At 46.5% G+C, this 23,155-nt stretch overlaps 1 protein-coding gene across 1 annotated transcript in view; it reads right to left on the bottom strand.

Moving 5' to 3' along the window:
• Nucleotides 1-23,155, bottom strand: part of NDC80 (NDC80 kinetochore complex component) — a 296,861-nt gene that overhangs the window by 33,649 nt on the left and 240,057 nt on the right. Inside the window, 2 exon segments of the mRNA XM_030203978.1 lie at nt 2,323-2,415; nt 3,311-3,400. Coding sequence (XP_030059838.1) covers nt 2,323-2,415; nt 3,311-3,400 — 183 coding nt within the window.

Below are 23,155 nucleotides of genomic sequence, written 5' to 3'. Positions count from 1 at the left end.
ACCTCAACCTCTTTACCAGACGAGGGAGTAGGGGCAGCGTTGTGCATGAGGAAGGCCTGATGCAGCAGCAAAACAAACTCGGGGGAGAAACCCCCCAGACTGTGCACTTCCGCAGCCTGGGCAACAGCCCTAGACGCACCCTCAACCGGCGCTCGCAATAGCGGGGGAGAGACATGCTGCGCATCCAAAATGGCGTCCGGCGCGAAACTCCGCGAAGGAGCCGCGCGGGAAGAACGGCTCTTAACTTTAGCCGCTTCTGTGCCGTCGCCCAAATTAAGGGCGTTCATGGCATTAATGTCTCCAACCTCAAGGGCGGCCCAAGAAGAAGCCATCCGAGCCGCGTGGCCGGCCAAGATGGCGGAGGCGAGGAGTGGGGGATGGGCGTTTATGGCGGGAAAAACCGCCACGCCGGAGGAAGGACCGGGACATTCATCGGTCACGAAACTGTCACCCAACAAGGGCGAATCAGGCTTTAAGACCCCCGCATCCCCTCTAGAAGCGCTCAAGCGACCCGGGGAGCGACCCTTTGCGCCCTCGCCCTCCGACGCCATATGCCACGAGGAGAAGAATCGGGGAACCCCCTGCCCGCTATAAAAAGGTAAAAATTACCTGCTGTCCGCTCCGAGTTGTAACGACCTGGTGTCCCAGTGAGTAGCTGCAATAGACGCTTAAATAAACGTCGAAATAAACGCCTTTAAGGACGTTCAAAAAAATTTTTTTTTTTTTTTAACGGAGCCAGCGGGAGGGGGGAGAAAAGGAGGGACCTGGCACCACCAGGTTTGCACTTGCTCAAAAGAGCCCTCAACCCCAGGCACTCAACAAAACCTAAAAATTAGGCTTGGAGGCCTAGCCAGAGCTGCTGCTGTGTGTGACCACCACCTGCTGAGATAGAGAACATACTGAGGAGTTTCCGGCAGCACATGACCACATATAGGGAGGCAAAAGTTTGCTCTCTATCTCCACCTGCTGGTAGATGGACACAACCCACCAGTCTATGGATTGATCAGCTTGATGATATGGAAATAGGTGTTGCACATATAAGATGCAGATAGGTACCCTGTCAAATATCGTTGATCCTCGAGTGAAGGAGTAACCTAGTGGTTAGTGCGGCGGATTTTGATCCTGGGGAACTGGGCTCAATTCCCACTGCAGCTCCTTGTGACTTTGGGAAAGTCACTTAACCCTCCATTGCCTTAGGTACAAATAAGTACCTGTATATACTTTGAAAACCTCTTTGAATGTAGTTGCAAAAAAACTAAAAACAAACCCAAAACAAAACCAAACCACAGCAAGGCAGTATATCAAGTCCCACATTCATAATGAATGTGGGAACCTTGGGATCATTAAGCAGATATTTGGACATAAATCTGGAGTATTTCAGGTATTCACGAATCGCTCACATACAAGATTATTTGGAAATAGATGGGCTATTGCTGTTAAACTTACAGTTGTGAACTAGAAGAATACATCAGCGATGCATCAGTGGTGGAACATTAGCTTTTTTATAAATATGAAGGAGTTGCGAGGTTGAAGAAACAAAGAAGTGATGACTGTAGCAACTACTGGTCTAAACTAGATGCATTTGTGGAATGTAGAAATATGTGTTTTGGACTCTGCACCTCTGATGCTAATGCTTATGGTAGTGTTTGCAAACTAGTGAAATACATTATTAAAAAGATTGGAACAGAAAAAAAATCACAATCATCCAAAAGAGTTTTGGCCAGTGCAAAAATTACTTTGGCACCCTCCTTGGATAAAGCCTGTCCTATTATAATTGTTTTTTTTTTTTAAGTTGTCCAGGAGGATGGGAAGATAGAAAAGAAGGTTGGGGGGGGGGGGGGGGGGGGGGAAAGTCCTAGCTTCCTTCAGGTATTCCCCACATGACCAGACAGAGAAAACAAGAGGCCCTCCTGCCTACTCAGCCTCTACTGGGTGATCAGTTCTACAATCTGTCAATGTCCAGAGAGTGCTACATGATTTATGTCTGTGCACCATTTACTGGAATTAGAGAATACTGAAGTCCTGGTGGCTACATAGTGCCCAATATAGGGCAGGCATTCAGAAGACTTTTGTTCCCTGTCTCCATCAATTGCTGGACCAGGGGTTCTCAATCCAGTCCTTGGGATACATCTAGCCAGTCTGATTTTCAGGATATCCACAATGAGTACGCACAGATAAGTTTGCATGTACTACCTCCATTGTATGCAAATCTCATGCTTATTCATTGTGGTTAGTTTTGAAACTGGTCTTGTGGATGATAAGTTCTAAATACACTAGAACCTCATTTGGTCTTTTTTCTACTATCCATTTCATAGTTCTTACCTCTAGCTTCTGCTGGTAAAGTTCATCTAGCTTCTGGGCTTCTTCTTTGAGTATTTTTACATCTTTTCTCTTCTCTGTTAATACTGAGTTCACCTTCAAGAAAATATTTTGAGTGAAAAACTGCATTAATTTTGTTTTAATACAGTTCCCATGCATCTTTAGAACTGAATAGAAGGCATCTCACGAGCCATTCAAATCAGGAATATCAAAACTGTTCTAATCCAGGGATTGAAAATACCAAACCCATAAATTAAATTGCTTGCTAAATATACATTAGCATTTAGCATCAAAAAGCTGTTGGAAAAGAAAAAGTACAGCTCCTAAAAAGCCATGATTAAATGACAAATCGACTTACACTGCTCAACCTGTTGAAAAAAAAATTAAGCATGACTTTTTAAAATTTCTTTTGACAATTTAACACAGGAATTAATAAGCAGCAACATTACAGAAGATAAATGTTTATCTTTATATGCAGTCTCCCTTGGAAAAAACTCAAGGTGGTTTATAACATATTTAAATATAACAAGACAGTAAACAAGCTAAATACAGGAAAATATTATAATAGGTCAGAACCCTCCCATTTCTCTAGCCCCTCAAATCTTCAGTATGAGGCTGGAACAACATTTTCACTTTAACCACTCAGCTACCAAGCTATTCCCAAGCAATGGCCTCACATTCAAGGTGGATTTTGCTAGTACTGAGCAACACGACTCTCCAAAAAAGCTCTAAAACACATATAACTTTTTAAACATCTGTCAATGTTACATTAAAAACAAATCTACCATATCGAACAATTTGCTTTTTAAACATAACTAGTAATCTGCTTCAGCAAAGAACTTTGCTAAGATCTCACACCTCCGTCCTATACTGTAGAATACAGCAATTCAGAATTGTAGAATGAAAATTCCATCTCTAAATCCAGTCAATACTGATTAGCTGTTACTCCTAGAATGCATTAAAGGATTAAAATCAGACTAAACAGACTTACCTGTTCTTTCCTATCCTCTAAAGCTATTTTCTTGTTTGTCGCTTTAGCAATTTCTTCTTCTGATTTGTTAATGAGCTCTATCAGTGGAGCCTAAAATACATGTAAAGTTTACACATTTGGATTAAAGGTCTTTTCCAGACTCTCTCATATTCTCTAAAGCCTATAAAGCATATCCAGTGGTCAAAGCCCACCATGCCTTTACTAATGTTTTCTACCGCTCCAATTCTGCACATCAGCATTGGAGTATTATTCTCTGCAGTTTGTTCTTCCCAAGACTTCCAAATCAGACACAGATGTAAGCCAAACATTTGTGGAGTTCATGTTTAGAGACTTCACTTAACCCCCCCCCCCCCCCCCAAAAAAAAAACAAAAAAAAACAAACACCACATTCTTGTCTTAGGACTGTCTCTCTCTATGTTGGATGTTCAGCGCTACGTGCGTCTGGTAGCGCTATACAAATGTTAATAATAAGCCAATACTGTGTTACAGACGTCCCTGAGCAGAGCAAGGAGTTACCGTATTTTTCGGACTATAAGACGCACTTTTTTCCCCCAAAATTTGGGAGGAAAATGGGGGGTGCGTCTTATAGTCCGAAGGTAGCGTTTTTGGACCTCCGTTTCGTACTTACATGATTCCATGTTCCCTGGTGGTCTAGTGACGTCGGGGCAGGAAAGAGCCCCCTCTTTCCTGCCCATCGCGCTGCTCTCCGTGCTTCTCAATGCTTTCTGATGGTCTCGGCGAGATTCAAAATGGCCGCCGAGATCTCGGCGGCCATTTTGAATCTCGCCGAGACCATCAGAAAGCATTGAGAAGCACGGAGAGCAGCGCGATGGGCAGGAAAGAGGGGGCTCTTTCCTGCCCCGACGTCACTAGACCACCAGGGAACATGGAATCATGTAAGTACGAAACGGAGGTCCAAAACCCGGACAAGACGCACCGGAGCACCTAGGTTTTAGAGGAGGGAAAGAGGAAAAATTTTTTTTTCCTATTTCCCTCCTCTAAAACCTAGGTGCGTCTTATGGTCCGGTGCGTCTTATAGTCCGAAAAATACGGTATCTACAATACAAACAAACAGTCATTCAAAGAGAGCAAAAGCTACATACCTGTAGAAGGTATTCTCCGAGGACAGCAGGCTGATTGTTCTCACATGTGGGTGACGTCCATGGCAGCCCCAGATCGGAGATCTTCCTAGCAACAAATATTTGCTAGCCCTCGTGTGCGCATGCATGACCGTCTTCCCACCCGCACGAGAGCATGCTCTTCAGTTCAGTAAATAGCAAGAAAAGGGAAGAGACAACTCCAAAGGAGAGGTGGGCGGGTTGGTGAGAACAATCAGCCTGCTGTCCTCGGAGAATACCTTCTACAGGTAAGTAGCTTCGCTTTCTCAGAGGACAAGCAGGCTGCTTGTTCTCACATGTGGGGTATCCCTAGCCCCCAGGCTCACTCAAAACAACAAACATGGTCAATTGGGCCTCGCAATGGCGAGGACATAACTGAGATTGACCTACAACTTAATCAACTAACTGAGAGTGCAGCCTGGAACAGAATAAAAATGGGCCTGGGGGGGGGGGGGGGGGGGGGGGAAGTTGGATTCTAAACCCCAAACAGATTCTGCAGCACCGACTGCCCAAACCGACTGTCGCGTTGGGTATCCTGCTGGAGGCAGTAATGAGATGTGAATGTGTGGACAGATGACCACATCGCAGCCTTGCAAAACTCTTCAATAGTGGCTGACCAAGTGGGCCACTGACGCTGCCATGGCTCTAACACTATGAGCCGTGACATGGCCCTCCAGAGTCAGCCCAGCCTGGGCATAAGTGAAGGAAATGCAATCTGTTAGCCAACTGGATATGGTGCGTTTCCCGACAGCCACTCCCCTTCTGTTGGGATCAAAAGAAATAAACAATTGGGCGGACTGTCTGTGGGGCTTTGTCCACTCCAGGTAGAAGGCCAATGCTCGCTTGCAGGGCGGGTATGAGAACGGAGAAAGAATGTTGGCAAGACAATTGACTGGTTCAGATGGAACTCCGACACCACCATCCGCAAGAACTTAGGGTGAGTGCGGAGGACAACTCTGTTATGATGAAATTTAGTATAAGGAGCATGAGCTACCAAGGCTTGAAGCTCACTGACTCTCCGAGCTGAAGTGACTGCCACCAAGAAAATGACCTTCCAAGTCAAGTACTTCAGATGGCAGGAATTCAGTGGCTCAAAAGGAGGTTTCATCAGCTGGGTGAGAATAACACTGAGATCCCATGACACTGTAGGAGGTTTGATTGGGGGCTTTGACAAAACCAAACCTCTCATGAAGCAAACAACTAAAGGCTGTCCCGAGATCGGCTTACCTTCCACATGGTAATGGTATGCACTAATCGCACTAAGATGAACCCTTACAGAGTTGGTCTTAAGACCAGACTCAGACAAGTGCAGAAGGTATTCTAGCAGGGTCTGTGTATGTCACAAGCGAGGATCTAGGGCATTGCTGTCACCACCAGACAGCAAACCTCCGCCATAGAAAAGAGTAACTCTTTTCAGTGGAATCTTTCCTGGAAGCAAGCAAGACACGGGAGACACCCTCGGAGAGACCCAATCTTTCTTTTGCTTTTAGATCTATACCCCTGAAACATTCATGCAGGAGTTGAGTGGCTCCTGATGAAGCCCCTAAGTGGGTGAAACAATCTGGGCCCCGTTGAATAAAATTGAAAGTCACCAATTGGAGTGCGGGGTGTTAAGCCAGTCATTTGAAAGCTACGTTTATTCACTTAAGTTTTGCTGTAGCTTGGTAAGTTTTTTTCAGAAACGTTTTGCAAGATTGGTTGCCTATGGGAAGAATACACCCTATGAAAGAGACAAGATCACAGGCACATAAATCTTTTATAGATAATTAGTGTCCTGATGGTCAGATCTTGGCAGAGACCTTGGCTTCTGAGGGTATTTCCCATTGGTTAAACAAAGTAATATACAAAAAAATGGCATTGCTGACATGTACTCTTTGTAAGACCCTTTGAGATTGAGTTTGGCTGTTTTCCAGTATTTGCAGTATTTGATTACCTTAATAGGTTATACAGCCCATACTGTTTATTGAACTGTTGTCTAATGACACTGAGATCCCATGACACTGTAGGAGGTTTGATGGGGGGCTTTGACAAAAGCAAACTTCTCATGAAGCAAACAACTAAAGGCTGTCCCGAGATAGGCTTACCTTCCACACGATAACGATAAGCACTATTGAAATAAGGTGGACCCTTACAGAGTTGGTCTTAAGACCAGACTCAGACAAGTGCAGAAGGTATTCTAGCAGGGTCTGTGTAGGACACGAGCGAGGATCTAGGGCCTTGATGTCACACCAGAAGGCAAACCTCCGCCATAGAAAAGAGTAACTCTTTTTAGTGGAATCTTTTCTGGTAGCAATCAAGACACGGGAGACACCCTCTGAGAGACCCAAGGAGGCAAAATCTACGCCCTCAACATCCAGGTCGTGAGAGCCAGGGACTGGAGGTTGGGATGCAGAAGCGCCCCCTCGTTCTGAGTAATGAGGGTCGGAAAACACTCCAATCTCCATGGTTCTTCGGAGGACAACTCCAGAAGAAGAGGGAACCATATCTGACGCGGTCAAAAGGGAGTGATCAGAATCATGGTGCTCGATCTTGCTTGAGTTTCAGCAAAGTCTTCCCCACCAAAGGCATGGGAGGATAAGCATACAGGAGGCCTTCCCCCCAATCCAGGAGAAAGGCATCCGACGCTAGCCTGCCGTGGGCCTGAAGTCTGGAACAGAATTGAGGGACCTTGTGGTTGACTTGAGTGGCAAAGAGATCCACCGAGGGGGTGCCCCACACTTGGAAGATCTCGCGTACCACTCTGGAATTGAGCGACTACTCGTGAGGTTGCATTATCCTGCTCAATCTGTCGGCCAGACTGTTTACGCCTGCCAGATACGTGGCCTGAAGAAACATGCCATACCGGCGAGCCCAAAGCCACATTCTGACGGCCTCCTGACACGGGGGCGAGATCTGGTGCCCCCCTGCTTGTTGATGTAATTTGAATAATTTGGTGGGACAGCCGATCCCTGAAAGCCTTTAGAGCGTTCCAGACTGTTAGCAACACCAGGAGATCTGCAAACCTTGCTCCTGGAGGGACCAACTACCTTGGGTGTGAAGCCCATCGACATGAGCTCCCCACCCCAGGAGAGACGCATCCGTAGTCAGCACTTTTTGTGGCTGAGGAATTTGGAAGGGAAGTCCTAGAGTCAAATTGGACCAAATTGTCCACCAACGCTGGGACTGGAGAAAACTCGTGGACCGCAGGACTACGTCCTCTAGGTCCCCAGCAACTTGGTACCACTGAGAAGCTAGGGCCCATTGAGCTGATCTCATGTGAAGGCAGGCCATGGGAGTCACATGAACTGTGGAGGTCATGTGGCCGAGCAATCTCAACATCTGCTGAGCTGTGATCTGCTGCGACGCCCGCACCCAGGAAACGAGAGACAGGAGATTGTTGGCCCTCGTTTCAGGGAGGTAGGCACGAGCCGTCTGAGAGTCCAGCAGAGCTCATATGAATTCTAGTTTCTGTACTGGAAGAAGATGGGACTTTGGATCATTGATCACAAACACTAGTAGCTCCAGGAGTCGAATAGTCATCTGCATAGACTGTAGAGCTCCTGCCTCGGAGGTGTTCTTCACCAGCCAATCGTCGAGATAAGGGAACACGTGCACTCCCAGTCTGCGTAGGGACGCCGCTACGGCAGCCAGGCATTTTGTAAACACCCTGGGCGCGGAGGCGAGACCAAAGGGTAGCACACAATACTGAAAGTGCCGTGTTCCCAGATGGAATTGAAGATACTGTCTGTGAGCTAGCAGTATCGGGATGCGAGTGTAAGTGTCCTTTAAGTCCAGAGAGCATAGCCAATCGTTTGCCTGAATCATGGGAAGAAGGGTGCCCATGGAAAGCATCCTGAACTTCTCTCGGACCAGATATTTGTTCAGGGCCCTTAGGTCTAGGATGGGATGCATCCCCCCTGGCACGGGCTCGACCGCATTGGCGTTGAGAAGGGCGGAGAGTTCCTCTGCAAGTACCTGCTTGTGGCGGAAGCTGAAGGACTGAGCTCCCGGTGGACAATTTGGAGGTTTTGAGATCAAATTGAGGGCGTATCCCTGCTGGACTATTTGGAGAACCCACTGGTCGGAGGTTATGAGAGGCCACCTTTGGTGAAAAAATCTTAACCTCTCCCCGACCAGCAGATTGTCCGGCATGGACACTTTGATTTCAGCTATGCTCTCCTGGAGCCAGTCAAAAGCCCGTCCCTTGCTTTTGCTGGGGAGCTGCCGGGGCCTGTGGAGGCGCATGCTGTTGACGGGAACGAGCGTGCTGGGGTTTAGCCTGAGCAGCAGGCTGGCGAGAGGGAGGATTGTACTTATGCTTATTAGAAGAATAGGGGACAGTCCTCCTTCCCCCATAAAAACGTCTACCAGTTGAGGTAGATGCTGAAGGCGTCCGGTGGGAGAATTTGTCGAAAGCGGTGTCCCACTGGTGGAGTTGCTCTACCACCTGTTCGACCTTCTCTCCAAAAATATTATCTCCCCGGCAAGGAGCATCCACAATCCGCTGCTGGAGTCTATTCTCCAGGTCGGAGGCACGCAGCCATGAGAGTCTGCGCATAACCACACCTTGAGCAGCAGCCCTGGACGCGACATCAAAAGAATCGTAAATACCCCTGGCCAGGAATTTACGACACGCCTTCAGCTGCCTGACCACCTGCTGAAAAGGCTTGGCCTGCTCAGAAGGGAGCTTGTCCACCAACTGCCGCACATTGTTCCGCATATGAATACTCGTATAGAGCTGGTATGACTGGATTTTGGAAATGAGCATTGCAGAATGGTAGGCCTTCCGCCCAAAAGAATTCAAGGTTCTAGTGTCACGGCCCGGGGGCGCGAAAGCGTACTCCCTAGAACTCTTGACCTTCTTAAGGGCCAGATCCACCACACCAGAGTCATGGGGCAACTGGGTCCTCATTAACTCTGGATCTCCATGGATCCGATACTGGGATTCAATTTTCTTGGGAATGTGGGGATTAGATAGCGGCTTCGCCCAGTTCGCCAGCAATGTCTGTTTGAGGCCATGATGCATGGGTTCAATGGACGATTCCTTAGGTGGCGAAGGATAGTCCAAAAGCTCAAACATCTCGGCCCTTGGCTCATCCTCCGTAACCACAGGGAAGGGAATAGCCGTAGTCATTTCCCGGACAAAGGCCGCAAAAGACAGACTCTCGGGAGGAGAAAGCTGCCTTTCGGGAGAGGGAGTACGATCAGAGAGAAGACCGCAAGACTCCTCGTCAGAGAAATATCTCGTGTGCTCCTCTGCTTCCCACGAGGCCTCACCGTTGGTATCGGACACCAGTTCGTGAACCACAGTCCGAAGCCGGGCCCGTCTCGACTCTGTGGAAACCTGGCCACGGTGGGTACGCTGAGAGGAAGACTCCCGCACCGGTGGCGATGAAGCTCCCTCCATCGATGTCGTCGGGGAGTCAGCCTGGGAGACCGCCGAGGCAGGTACCGCAAGCGGTACCGGAGACCTCACCACGGGCGAGGAGCCAGCCGCCGCCTCTCTCAACTTTATCGGTGGTGCAAGCACTCCCGGTACCGGAACGGATGGGCGTAACAGCTCTTCCAGGAACCCTGGAAGGATGGCTCAGAGGCTCTCGTTCAGAGTGGCTGTCGAGGGAGGCAGTGGGGCCGGTACAGGCAACGAGCTCAGAATCTGCCTGGGGTGCGGAGGCGGTACTGGGCTGTCCGGTGCAGAGCGCATCAACACCTCTTGGATGGAGGGTGAGCGGTCCTCCCGGCGTCGACGCTTAGCGGGTGCCGAATCCTTCGGCGCCCCGGAGCTCTCGGTACTGTGATGGGAAGGTGACCGATGACGGTGCTTCTTCACCTTTGCTCGAAGCACGTCACCGGCACCTCCTGGTACCGAAGAGGAGGACGTTGAATTCAAACGCCTCCTCGGGGCCGGGTCCGAAACAGGTCGATCCCAGGGGGCCTGTACCGCAGGAGACCTCGACACAGGCAGAGACCTACTCGAGGGCTCACCACTACCAGCAGGGGAATGGACAGCCCTCACCTGCGCTCCTGATGACGATGCACCCTCCAACGACATCGATACCTCCCGATGACCTCGGTACCGCAGACGTCGAAGTACCGGACGAGGCTCCGAAGAAAAGGTTCCACTGAGCCAATCTCGCTGCCTGGGTCCTCTTCTTCAACAGAAGACAGAGAGTGCAGGCTTGGGGACGATGACCAGCCCCCAAACACTAAAGACACGAAACGTGCCTATCAGTGAGTGAAATCGTCCGGCTGCACCACGTGCACTTCTTGAAGCCGCTGGCAGGCTTTGATGACATGGGTGGAAAAATCACACTGGCGAAATCAAAATTCGCGATGATGCCAAAAAGTAGAGCACCAAAAAGAGGGAAAAACCCTACGGGCAGCCAAAGAGGCCGCTTTCGACGAACGAAAGAAAACTTAACGGGAAAAACTAAGGAATACAGGAAAAAAGTTTTTTTTTTTTTTTTAAACAAGAACACGAACGGAGTAATCCGAACACTTTCCGAAAAGAAAAACGCGGCGAAACACACGCGAGGGGTCTCCTTGAGGCACAGACCGACCGTAAACAGCCGCCCTGAGCCGCAGAAAAAAGAAGACTGAAGAGCACGCTCTCGTGCGGGCGGGAAGACGGTCGTGCATGAGCACGCGAGGGCTAGCAAACGTTTGTTGCTAGGAAGATCTCAAATCTGGGGCTGCCGTCGGACGTCACCCACATGTGAGAACAAGCAGCCTGCTTGTCCTCAGAGAATAATGTTATAACAGATCACCTAGGTGCATATTTTATGAAGGCACGCAGATGTCTGTGTGTCTTTATAGTATACTTGTGCAAATAGGCTTGGACATAGGTAATTCAGGATTGGATAGGTTTATTATTGTGATTCAACGTTTTTATTGATGACAAACTATATCAAATACGTCCAATAATCGGGGTATACAAAGTTTCAATTATCAAAGCGTACACAGCAAAGACAAATGATATAGTCCATCATCAAACTTTTAAACATTTTCTCCCGCCCCCTTCCCCATTATTGTCAAATCTTTTTTTATTATTATTATAGTCACTAAACAAACAAGTAAGCAATACACTGTTCATTAACTTTTGTTAATACACAATATTCTTGCACAGACAAAATTGCAGCTAAAATGCAGCCACATCCATTTACCTCAGCTCAAGAGCTAGTGTAAATGCATGCATATAAAGTACACATGAAGGTGTGTATTTTACAACCTAGGTGTGTAGTTTTGTGACTTCACCAGTGCTCCACCCAAACTTCTCCCTTGAACACACTTACATCTGGGTTGTATATGCCTACTTGTCAAAGCATGCACTCGTGTATGAGGTAATTTTTTAAGAAGTATTTTATGCACATATACTGGTATACACACAGATATATACATACCAGAAAAGTTCTTTATAAAGTTACGCTACTTTTCTCCAAAATCTTTTAACTTCCAGTCACAGACTTGATTTCTTCAGTGAGTTACAGGTCCTGAAACTTGAACCTGAATTATTATTATTATTTAACACATTTATATCCCACATTTTCCCACTTAGTTGCAGGCTCAATGTGGCTAACACAATACTGTAAAGCTCCGGTTCAATATTACAGATACATAATAAAGTAGAAAGCATGATAAGAAACATATGTATAAGCTACAAGGAATGAAGAGGGGGTGATAATAAAAGTCTAGTTTTGTCCATATTTAGCTGTGTCGCAGGAAGTAAAAGTTCATCTGAATCAGGGGGATAGGCCTTCTTAAACAGGATGGTTTTCAGTATTTTCCTGAAGTTAAGGTGGTTGTGGATAGATCTTACAGCTTTGGGCAAATATAGTGATATTTCACACAACTTATCGGGTTTCTCTATTTGGCTACTGTTTTTGTAGTGTAGATAAATTAATGACTGAAGTGATCGGAAATGAAAAATGTTATATATACCAAAACTGAATTTATCTTGCAATGAGCATTTTAGATATGAATATTTTTATGTATCACCATTAAATTTGCCTTTTTTAAAGGAAGCTATTAGAATTTTAAACCTCAATTATTATTTACTAGGGCTGCACATCAATTAAAAACTTTAATTGCTCAATTAATTGCAATTAAAAGTTAATTACCCTAATTACATAAAGCACCCCTCATATTTCTTACTGTATAGTGCAAAATAAACAGCAGATGTAAATAAACTGACATTTCAATTACTAAACTAAAAAGAAAATAATTTCTCTGTTGATTTTATTTTCTAATTATCTTGTTCTGCTTCCCTCTGTACTCTGTTTCTAGGGCTTCCTTTCTAGTCATCATTTCTTTTCTCTCCTGCTTCTTTCTTCACTTCCTGCTATATATCCTCCTTTCATGTTCAACTTTCTTCCATTTTTCTTCCTCCTCAAATCTGTCTAGTTTCCATCTCTTCCATTCCCCTCCCCCACTCCATGGTAACCATCTCCTCCCATTTCTCTTCCCCTCCTCTCAAGTTCTGTTCTTTGTTTATCTCATTCCCTTATTCTAGCATCTGTCCCTCTCATAGGCGCCCGGTATAAGAGGCTTGGGGAGGCTCAAGTCCGCTCACTTGCAAAATCTTTTACCTGAAGTTGTGATTTTCCTCTCTCCCCTGCCCAAGTCGTCCTGGCAGCGCAGCAATGCTCACTGAGGCAGGCATGCTCTGCTGAAGTTGCTTAAAACAATACAACCAGTGCTATATATGTCTTTGGTGTGGGAAGAACTTCTCATTCGGGGTGAGCTTGAAGTGAACAACATTCAAATTAAAGAGAACAGGTTTGGAGGGAGGTGTGCAAGTGAGACTGGGGAGAAATAAAAAATAAATAGTGTAATTGTTAAAATCTTTAAATGGTTCAAAGTTTTTGTTTTTTTTCTGAGCATGTACACTGAGAGAAGGGCATGACTGCAATGATGTGTGCATAATTATCAGGTAACCTAGGATATCTACAGCTAAAAGCCATTTCATTGGCTGATGGTTCCAACAGTATGTTCAAAGAGGAAGTTTAGCTGATATAGTGTTGTTGACAGTGCTGGTAAGTGAAAATCTGATTGCTTTTTTTTTTTTGGATAGGAAGAGTTTGTGATATGTGAAAATACATTTTGCTTTAATGAAATTGCTAAACTTTAGAGTCAGAGGCTTATCAATGAGGGATACATACAGTGCTTTTTTTGTGCCGTCACTGAGTAGGGAAGGCTCAAGGCTGGTTAAGAGTGGCTGTCTGAGATGTTCCCACTTCCTTCCCAGACCATAATAATTCGAGGAAATTGTGGCACGCAGTGCACGTTGGATTTCAGGAGAGGTAGGTGCTGACTCTGAAGGGTTTAAATCAAAATAAAAAAAATAATATTTTGCTTCATGCAGATCTCTTTTGTTTAAACATAACTAAATGGGCTATATGCTCCTAATGCTTTTGGTTTTCCTATATTTTGTTTGTGATGACTTATACTGTGCCAAAATTGAAATTTGAAAACTGTTATCTCTATCTGGTCATTAATAAAAGGAGCTCATTGTGAACACTATCCACCCTAAAAGGGTGTTTTGTGGCTCTACATGAGAATTGTGATATTATGATCCCTTGTTTCATATTGTTGACGGTCTGCATTTTCCGTATGGGTGGTATATTGGTGTATTAAGGTCTGCTCAGTGTAATATTTATGGTACAGTAAGGTTCTGACTGTGTTTTTGCACAAAGTTGTGCATAGTGTTTTGCAGTTGAGTGATTGTGGTTAGTATATGCTTTGAGCAACCACTTTATTCTTTGACATATGATAAATATCTAATATCTAAATTTAATAAAAGGTATTGTGATTTATTTTATTTTTACTTTTTTTTTTCTGTGTGTTGTCAGACAATTATGGATGTAAGCTCCGCCCCTGACCACACCCCTAACCCTACCCCCTTTAGCCTCCCCAAACAGTTCGGCCACCGACCGCCTATGGTTCCTCTAGAGACTCCATGACCAGAGCATATCCCTCCTCACTTCAAAGCTTTTAATGTATCCCTTATTGGCCTTTAAGTATTACTAAGTGGACCCTGTATAGTGTTCATACCGATTTAAGGAATCTACTTCCCAAGCCCACTGAACATAGTAACATAGTAGATGACGTCAGAAAATGACCTGCATGGTTCCAGTTTGCCCAACAAGATAAACTCATATGTGTATACCTTACCTTGATTTGTACCTGCCTTTATCAGGGCACAGACCGTACAAGTCTGCCCAGCAGTATTTCCCGCCTCCCAACCACCAGTCCCGCCTCCCATCACCGGCTCTGGCACAGACCGTATAAATTTGCCCTCTACTATCCTCGCCTTCCAACCACCAACCTCTCTTCCCCCACCTGCTTAATCGCACTACCCACAGTTCTAGGCGATGTACAGTACATAGCAACACATATAATAAAATTATCATAAAAACAAAGACCATTACAACATAAAATACTAATACCATAGAACACAAAAGAACAATTTTAACACCAAAGGTCATAACATTCCTAATTACAATAGTAACATAGTAGATGACGGCAGAAAAAGACCTGCACGGTCCATCCAGTCTGCCCAACAAGATAACTCATATTTGCTGCTTTTTGTGTATACCCTACTTTGATTTGTACCTGTGCTCTTCAGGGCACAGACAGTATAAGTCTGCCCCGCACTATCCCCGCCTCCCAACCACCAGCCCCACCTCCCAACCACCGGCTCTGGCACAGGCACAGACCGTATAAGTCTGCCCAGCACTATCCTCACCTCCCCACCACCAGCCCTGCCTCCCAACCACCGGCTCTGGCACAGACCGTACAAGTCTGTCCAGCACTATCCCCGCCTCCCAACCACCAGTCCCGCTTCCCACCACCGGCTCTGGTACAGACCGTATAAGTTTGCCCAGCCCTATCCCCGCCTCCCAACCACCAGCCCCGCCTACCGATCTTGACTAAGCTCCTGAGGATCCATTCCTTCGGCAAAGGATTCCTTTATGCTTATCCCACGCATATTTGAATTCCGTTACCGTTTTCATTTCCACCACCTCCCGCGGGAGGGCATTCCAAGCATCCACTACTCTCTCCGTGAAAAAATACTTCCTGACATTTTTCTTGAGTCTGCCCCCCTTCAATCTCATTTCATGTCCTCTCGTTCTACCACCTTCCCATCTCCAGAAAAGGTTCGTTTGCGGATTAATACCTTTCAAATATTTGAACGTCTGTATCATATCACCCCTGTTTCTCCTTTCCTCCAGAGTATACATGTTTAGTTCAGCAAGTCTCTCCTCATACGTCTTGTAACGCAAATCCCATACCATTCTCGTAGCTTTTCTTTGCACCGCTTCAATTCTTTTTACATCCTTAACAAGATACGGCCTCCAAAACTGAACACAATACTCCAGGTGGGGCCTCACCAACGACTTATACAGGGGCATCAACACCCTCTTTCTTCTGCTGGTCACACCTCTCTTTATACAGCCTAACAACCTTCTAGCTACGGCCACCGCCTTGTCACACTGTTTCGTCGCCTTCAAATCCTCAGATACTATCAACCCCAAGAGCCCTCTCTCCGTCCGTACCTATCAGACTCTCCCCGCCTAACACATACGTCTCCTGTGGATTTCTACTTCCTAAGTGCATCACTTTGCATTTCTTCGCATTGAATTTTAATTGCCAAACCTTAGACCATTCTTCTAGCTTCTGTAGGTCCTTTTTCATGTTTTCCACTCCCTCCGGGGTGTCCACTCTGTTACAGATCTTAGTATCATCCGCAAATAGGCAAACTTTACCTTCTAACCCTTCGGCAATGTCACTCACAAATACATTGAACAGAATCGGCCCCAGCACCGATCCTTGAGGCACTCTTACTTACCTTTCGCTCCTCCGAACGAATTCCATTCACCACCACCCTCTGGCGTCTGTCCGTCAACCAGTTCCTAATCCAGTTCACCACTTCGGGTCCTATCTTCAGCCCATCCAGTTTATTTAAGAGCCTCCTGTGGGGAACCGTGTCAAAAGCTTTGCTGAAATCTAAGTAGATTACGTCCATAGCTCGTCCCTGATTCAATTCTCCTGTCACCCAATCAAAGAACTCAATGAGGTTAGTTTGGCACGATTTCCCTTTGGTAAATCCATGTTGTCTCGGATCTTGCAACTTATTGGCTTCCAGGAAATTCACTATCCTTTCCTTCAGCATCGCTTCCATTACTTTTCCAATAACCGAAGTGAGGCTTACCGGCCTGTAGTTTCCAGCTTCTTCCCTATCACCACTTTTGTGAAGAGGGACCACATCCGCCGATCTCCAATCCCTCGGAACCTCTCCCGTCTCCAAGGATTTATTAAACAAATCTTTAAGAGGACCCGCCAGAACCTCTCTGAGCTCCCTCAATATCCTAGGGTGGATCCCATCCGGTCCCTTGGCTTTGTCCACCTTTAGCTTTTCAAGTTGTTCATACACACTCTCTTCCGTGAACGGTGCTCTATCCACTTCAATCTCATTTGTACTTTTTGCAGTCCATCGCGGTCCTTCTCCAGGATTTTCTTCTGTGAAAACAGAACAGAAGTATCTATTTAGCAAATTAGCTTTTTCTTCATCATTATCCACATAGCGGTTCACAGTATCTTTTAGTCTCACAATTCCATTTTTAGTCATTCTCCTTTCACTAATATACCTGAAGAAAATTTTGCCACCCCTCCTTACATTTCTAGCCATTTGTTCTTCCGTTTGCGCTTTCGCCAGACGTCTCTCTCTCTTGGCTTCTTTCAGTTTCATCCAGTATTCCTCCTCGTGTCCCTTTTCATGAGTTTTTTTGTATTTCTGGAATGCCAACTCTTTAGCCTTTATTTTCTCAGCCACTTGCTTGGAGAACCATATCGGTTTCCTTTTTCTCTTGCTTTTATTTACTTTCCTTACATAAAGGTTCGTGGCCCTATTTATAGCTTCTTTCAGTCTGGACCACTGTCCTTCCACTTCTTGTATTTCCTCCCATCCCATCAGCTCCTTCCTCAGGTATTCCCCCATTTTACTAAAGTCAGCATGTTTGAAATCCAGGACTTTGAGTTTTGAGTGGCCACCCTCCTCTTCAGCCGTCATATCAAACCAAACCGTTTGATGGTCACTGCTGCCCAGGTGGGCACCCACTCGGACATTTGACACCTTATCCCCATTTGTGAGTACCAGATCTAGCGTCGCTCCCTCCCTCGTGGGTTCTGACACCATTTGTCTGAGCAAAGCACTTTGAAAAGCATCAAATGGTGTCAGCCAAATTAAATTGGTGAGCCTTCAACAATTTTCTAAAGCATAAAACAGAATCAACACTTCGAAGCTCAAAGGGCAACACATTCCAAAGGCAAGCACCTTCAACTCAGACCACAGAGGACTGATAGACATCAAGCCTAATTTGTTTAAATGAAAATACTTCTTAACAATAATTTTTTAATAGATCTGAAATGATGATGGGGTTGGCAAATTTTCAGAGCAGTCACAATTGTGGAAGATGTTTCACTATTCAAAGCTTTATAAAGCACAGTAAGAAACTTAATTGTAAACGAATATAACTTCCTTAAAACTGGTGTAAAATAACAAGAACGGGCCAAACCAGTTAATAGCCTTGCTGCTGTATTCTAGGCTACATGTAAAGCCTGTAGAATACTATTTGGAAGTCCTAACAAGGTGGCATTATAGTAGTCAAATACAGGTAGAACTAATCCTTGCACAACTGTGTGGAAATTATCAACAGATAACAAGTCTTTCAACCATCTAAGAAGTTTCAATTTAAAGAAAACTTTCTGAACAATACTAGCTACAGAGAGTTTGAATGACAATAATGAGTCAACAATCACTCCTAGGCCAGTGGACCCTATCAAAGGAACTCTCCACACCCACTGCCAGGAACGTACAAACATAGGTTGTGAGCCCTCTAGGGACAAAAACATACCTACTGTATCTGAATGTACACTTCTTCGATAGCTCTTGGGCTTGCAGGCGGTATATAAAAAATTAAAATAACTAAAAGAAAGGCCACTGGCCTCCCACACTTTTGAGCACTCCAAATCAGGTTAGGCTCCTATCTAGTACTGTCAGAAGCTTGGCAGCCCAGGATAAAGCCTACGTTCACAAGCCCCTACATAACCCCCTTCAGCCTATTTGCCAAGACCTTGGTCAGGATTTTATAACTTACCGCACAAAAGATTCAGGGTGATACAATCCACAACTGGATGGGTCCAGGATGTTACACTGTCTCTTGGTCCAATGAGTTATACAATGAATTACAGGCTCAACTAGCTGTCTGCTAAACATTTTACAGAACCTATGAGAAAATTCATTAATGCCTGGGAGAATATTTATGCAACTGTCTCTTGATGTGATATGAATCTGGCCCCATCTGAATCCTAAAATTCATCATATTTTCTTTTCAAAAATGCATTTGTCATACACCAGAATTGACTTGCTACTAGTGTAGGATCACCTCACTTAGTTAGTGGTGGAGAGCAAGACAGATTCAGTTATGCAGTCAGACAATGCCCATATGTGCAGAAGTTTGAGCAGAGGGATGTTGAGAGGGGAAGTGTTTCTGGCATCTTAATGATAGCTTGCTTTCTGAAAAAAAAGTTCACATGTAGATCATAAATGAGATTATGTACATTTTGGAACTTAAAATGAAGATGGGCAGCAGAAGTCAGGGGTTGTGCGAGTCCTATGTGGCAAGCTGATAGCTAATAGTGTACAATATAACAAGAGAAAGAAAGAAAGAAAGAAAGTGCTAAAAGATTTGGGATTTCATTGCCAATCAGGAGCATCAACATAAGAGAGCCACAGGCTTGAAGAGGGGGCTCCAATGGCTTGAAAAGGCAAGATAGGACTTGAGGAAATTTGAGCTGGAAGAAAAACTTTAAATTAATGAAGCTGAAATAAACCTACTTCAAATATGGAGATAAAACAAGTAAACGGCCTGCCTAAATAAACTAAGAAAGTTGAAATTCCAAAACAGTATACTTCGGGTTAAGGAGAAGGAGAGGAAGGAACAGGTGGATAAGAGAATGGTTTGTACAGTTCTATATAGAGTTCTATAAACCCGATCACTATATTATCCTTCAGGGTGGTATAATGGGGAGCTGGCCTTGCTGAAGCTGAGGTCAAGCGTTTGTTTTCAAATTAAAAAAAAAAAAGAAAATGTAGTTCAGGTCCAATTCTTAAACTTCTCAGATAGCGAATGCTACATACCTGTAGAAGGTATTCTCCGAGGACAGCAGGCTGATTATTCTCACTGATGGGTGACGTCCACGGCAGCCCCTCCAATCGGAAACTTCACTAGCAAAGGTCTTTGCTAGTCCTCGCGCGCTAATGCGCACCGCGCATGCGCGGCCGTCTTCCCGCCCGAACCGGCTCGTGTTCGTCAGTCCCATATGTAGCAAGACAAAACAAGGGAAGACACAACTCCAAAGGGGAGGCGGGTGGGTTTGTGAGAACAATCAGCCTGCTGTCCTCGGAGAATACCTTCTACAGGTATGTAGCATTCGCTTTCTCCGAGGACAAGCAGGCTGCTTGTTCTCACTGATGGGGTATCCCTAGCCCCCAGACTCACTCAAAACAACAAACATGGTCAATTGGGCCTCGCAACGGCGAGGACGTAACTCAGATTGACCTAACAATTTATCCAACTAACTGAGAGTGTAGCCTGGAACAGAATAAACATGGGCCTAGGGGGGTGGAGTTGGATTCTAAATCCCGAACAGATTCTGAAGCACTGACTGCCCGAACCGACTGTCGCATCGGGTATCTTGCTGCAGGCAGTAATGAGATGTGAATGTGTGGACAGATGACCACGTCGCAGCTTTGCAAATCTCTTTAATAGTGGCTGACTTCAAGTGGGCTACCGACGCTGCCATGGCTCTAACATTATGAGCCGTGACATGACCCTCAAGAGCCAGCCCAGCCTGGGCGTAAGTGAAGGAAATGCAATCTGCTAGCCAATTGGATATGGTGCGTTTCCCCACAGCCACTCCCCTCCTGTTGGGATCAAAAGAAACAAACAATTGGGCGGACTGTCTGTTGGGCTGTGTCCGCTCCAGATAGAAGGCCAATGCTCTTTTGCAGTCCAATGTGTGCAGCTGACGTTCAGCAGGGCAGGAATAGGACGGGGAAAAAATGTTGGCAAGACAATTGACTGGTTCAGATGGAACTCCGACACAACCTTTGGCAGGAACTTATGGTGAGTGCGGAGGACTACTCTATTATGATGAAATCTGGTGTAAGGGCCTGGGGCTACCAGGGCCTGAAGCTCACTGACTCTACGAGCTGAAGTAACTGCCACCAAGAAAATGACCTTCCAGGTCAAGTACTTCAGATGGCAGGAGTTCAGTGGCTCAAAAGGAGGTTTCATCAGCTGGGTGAGAACGACATTGAGATCCCATGACACTGTAGGAGGTTTGACGGGGGGCTTTGACAAAAGCAAACCTCTCATGAAGCGAACAACTAAAGGCTGTCCTGAGATCGGCTTACCTTCCACACGATAATGGTATGCACTGATTGCACTAAGGTGAACCCTTACAGAGTTGGTCTTAAGACCAGACTCAGACAAGTGCAGAAGGTATTCAAGCAGGGTCTGTGTAGGACAAGAGCGAGGATCTAGGGCCTTGCTGTCACACCAGACGGCAAACCTCCTCCATAGAAAGAAGTAACTCCTCTTAGTGGAATCTTTCCTGGAAGCAAGCAAGATGCGGGAGACACCCTCCGACAGACCCAAAGAGGCAAAGTCTACGCTCTCAACATCCAGGCCGTGAGAGCCAGAGACTAGAGGTTGGGATGCAGAAGCGCCCCTTCGTCCTGTGTGATGAGGGTCGGAAAACACTCCAATCTCCACGGTTCTTCGGAGGACAACTCCAGAAGAAGAGGGAACCAGATCTGACGCGGCCAAAACGGAGCAATCAGAATCATGGTGCCTCGATCTTGCTTGAGTTTCAACAAAGTCTTCCCCACCAGAGGTATGGGAGGATAAGCATACAGCAGACCTTCCCCCCAGTCCAGGAGGAAGGCATCCTATGCCAGTCTGCCGTGGGACTGAAGCCTGGAACAGAACTGAGGGACTTTGTGGTTGGCTCGAGATGCAAAGAGATCTACCAAGGGGGTGCCCCACACCTGGAAGATCTGGCGCACTACTCGGGAATTGAGCGACCACTCGTGAGGTTGCATAATCCTGCTCAACCTGCCAGACTGTTTACGCCTGCCAGATATGTGGCTTGGAGCACAATGCCGTGACGGCGAGCCCAGAGCCACATGCTGACGGCTTCCTGACACAGGGGGCAAGATCCGGTGCCCCCCTGCTTGTTGATGTAATACATGGCAACCTGGTTGTCTGTCTGAATTTGGATAATTTGGTGGGACAGCCGATCTCTGAAAGCCTTCAGAGCGTTCCAGACCGCTCGTAACTCCAGAAGATTGATCTGCAGATCGCGTTCCTGGAGGGACCAGCTTATCTGGATGTGAAGCCCATCGACATGAGCTCCCCACCCTAGGAGAGACGCATCCGTAGTCAGCACTTTCTGTGGCTGAGGAATTTGGAAAGGACGTCCCAGAGTCAAATTGGACCAAATAGTCCACCAATACAGGGATTTGAGAAAACTCGTGGACAGGTGGATCACGTCTTCTAGATCCCCAGCAGCCTGAAACCACTGGGAAGCTAGGGTCCATTGAGCAGATCGCATGTGAAGGCGGGCCATGGGAGTCACGTGAACTGTGGAGGCCATGTGGCCCAACAATCTCAACATCTGCCGAGCTGTGATCTGCTGGGACGCTCGCACCCGCGAGACGAGGGACAACAAGTTGTTGGCTCTCGTCTCTGGGAGATAGGCACGAGCCGTCCGAGAATCCAGCAGAGCTCCTATGAATTCGAGTCTCTGTACTGGGAGAAGATGGGACTTTGGATAATTTGTCACAAACCCCAGTAGCTCCAGGAGGCGAATAGTCATCTGCATGGACTGTAGAGCTCCTGCCTCGGATGTGTTTTTCACCAGCCAATCGTCGAGATAGGGGAACACGTGTACTTCCAGCCTGCGAAGCGCCGCTGCTACTACAGCCAAGCACTTCGTGAACACTCTGGGCGCAGAGGCGAGCCCAAAGGGTAGCACACAGTACTGGAAGTGACGTGTGCCCAGCTGAAATCGCAGATACTGTCTGTGAGCTGGCAGTATCAAGATGTGCGTGTAGGCGTCCTTCAAGTCCAGAGAGCATAGCCAATCGTTTTCCTGAATCATGGGAAGAAGGGTGCCCAGGGAAAGCATCCTGAACTTTTCCTTGACCAGATATTTGTTCAGGGCCCTTAGGTCTAGGATGGGACGCATCCCCCCTGTTTTCTTTTCCACAAGGAAGTACCTGGAATAGAATCCCAGCCCTTCTTGCCCGGATGGCACGGGCTCGACCGCATTGGCGCTGAGAAGGGCGGAGAGTTCCTCTGCAAGTACCTGCTTGTGCTGGAAGCTGTAAGACTGAGCTCCCGGTGGGCAATTTGGAGGTTTGGAGGCCAAATTGAGGGTGTATCCTTGCCGGACTATTTGAAGAACCCACTGATCGGAAGTTATGAGAGGCTACCTTTGGTGAAAAACTTTCAACCTCCTTCCGACCGGCAGGTCGCCCGGCACTGACACGTTGATGTCGGCTATGCTCTGCTGGAGCCAGTCAAAAGCTTGCCCCTTGCTTTTGCTGGGGAGCTGAGGGGCCTTGCTGAGGCGCACGCTGCTGACGAGAGCGAGCGCGCTGGGGCTTAGCCTGGGCTGC

This window comes from Microcaecilia unicolor, chromosome 5 (genome assembly GCF_901765095.1).
Source record: "Microcaecilia unicolor chromosome 5, aMicUni1.1, whole genome shotgun sequence".
NCBI classification, from domain to species: domain Eukaryota; kingdom Metazoa; phylum Chordata; class Amphibia; order Gymnophiona; family Siphonopidae; genus Microcaecilia; species Microcaecilia unicolor.
The sequence above is the reverse complement of the archived record's forward strand: the minus strand, read 5'-3'. Positions and strand labels throughout refer to the sequence as shown.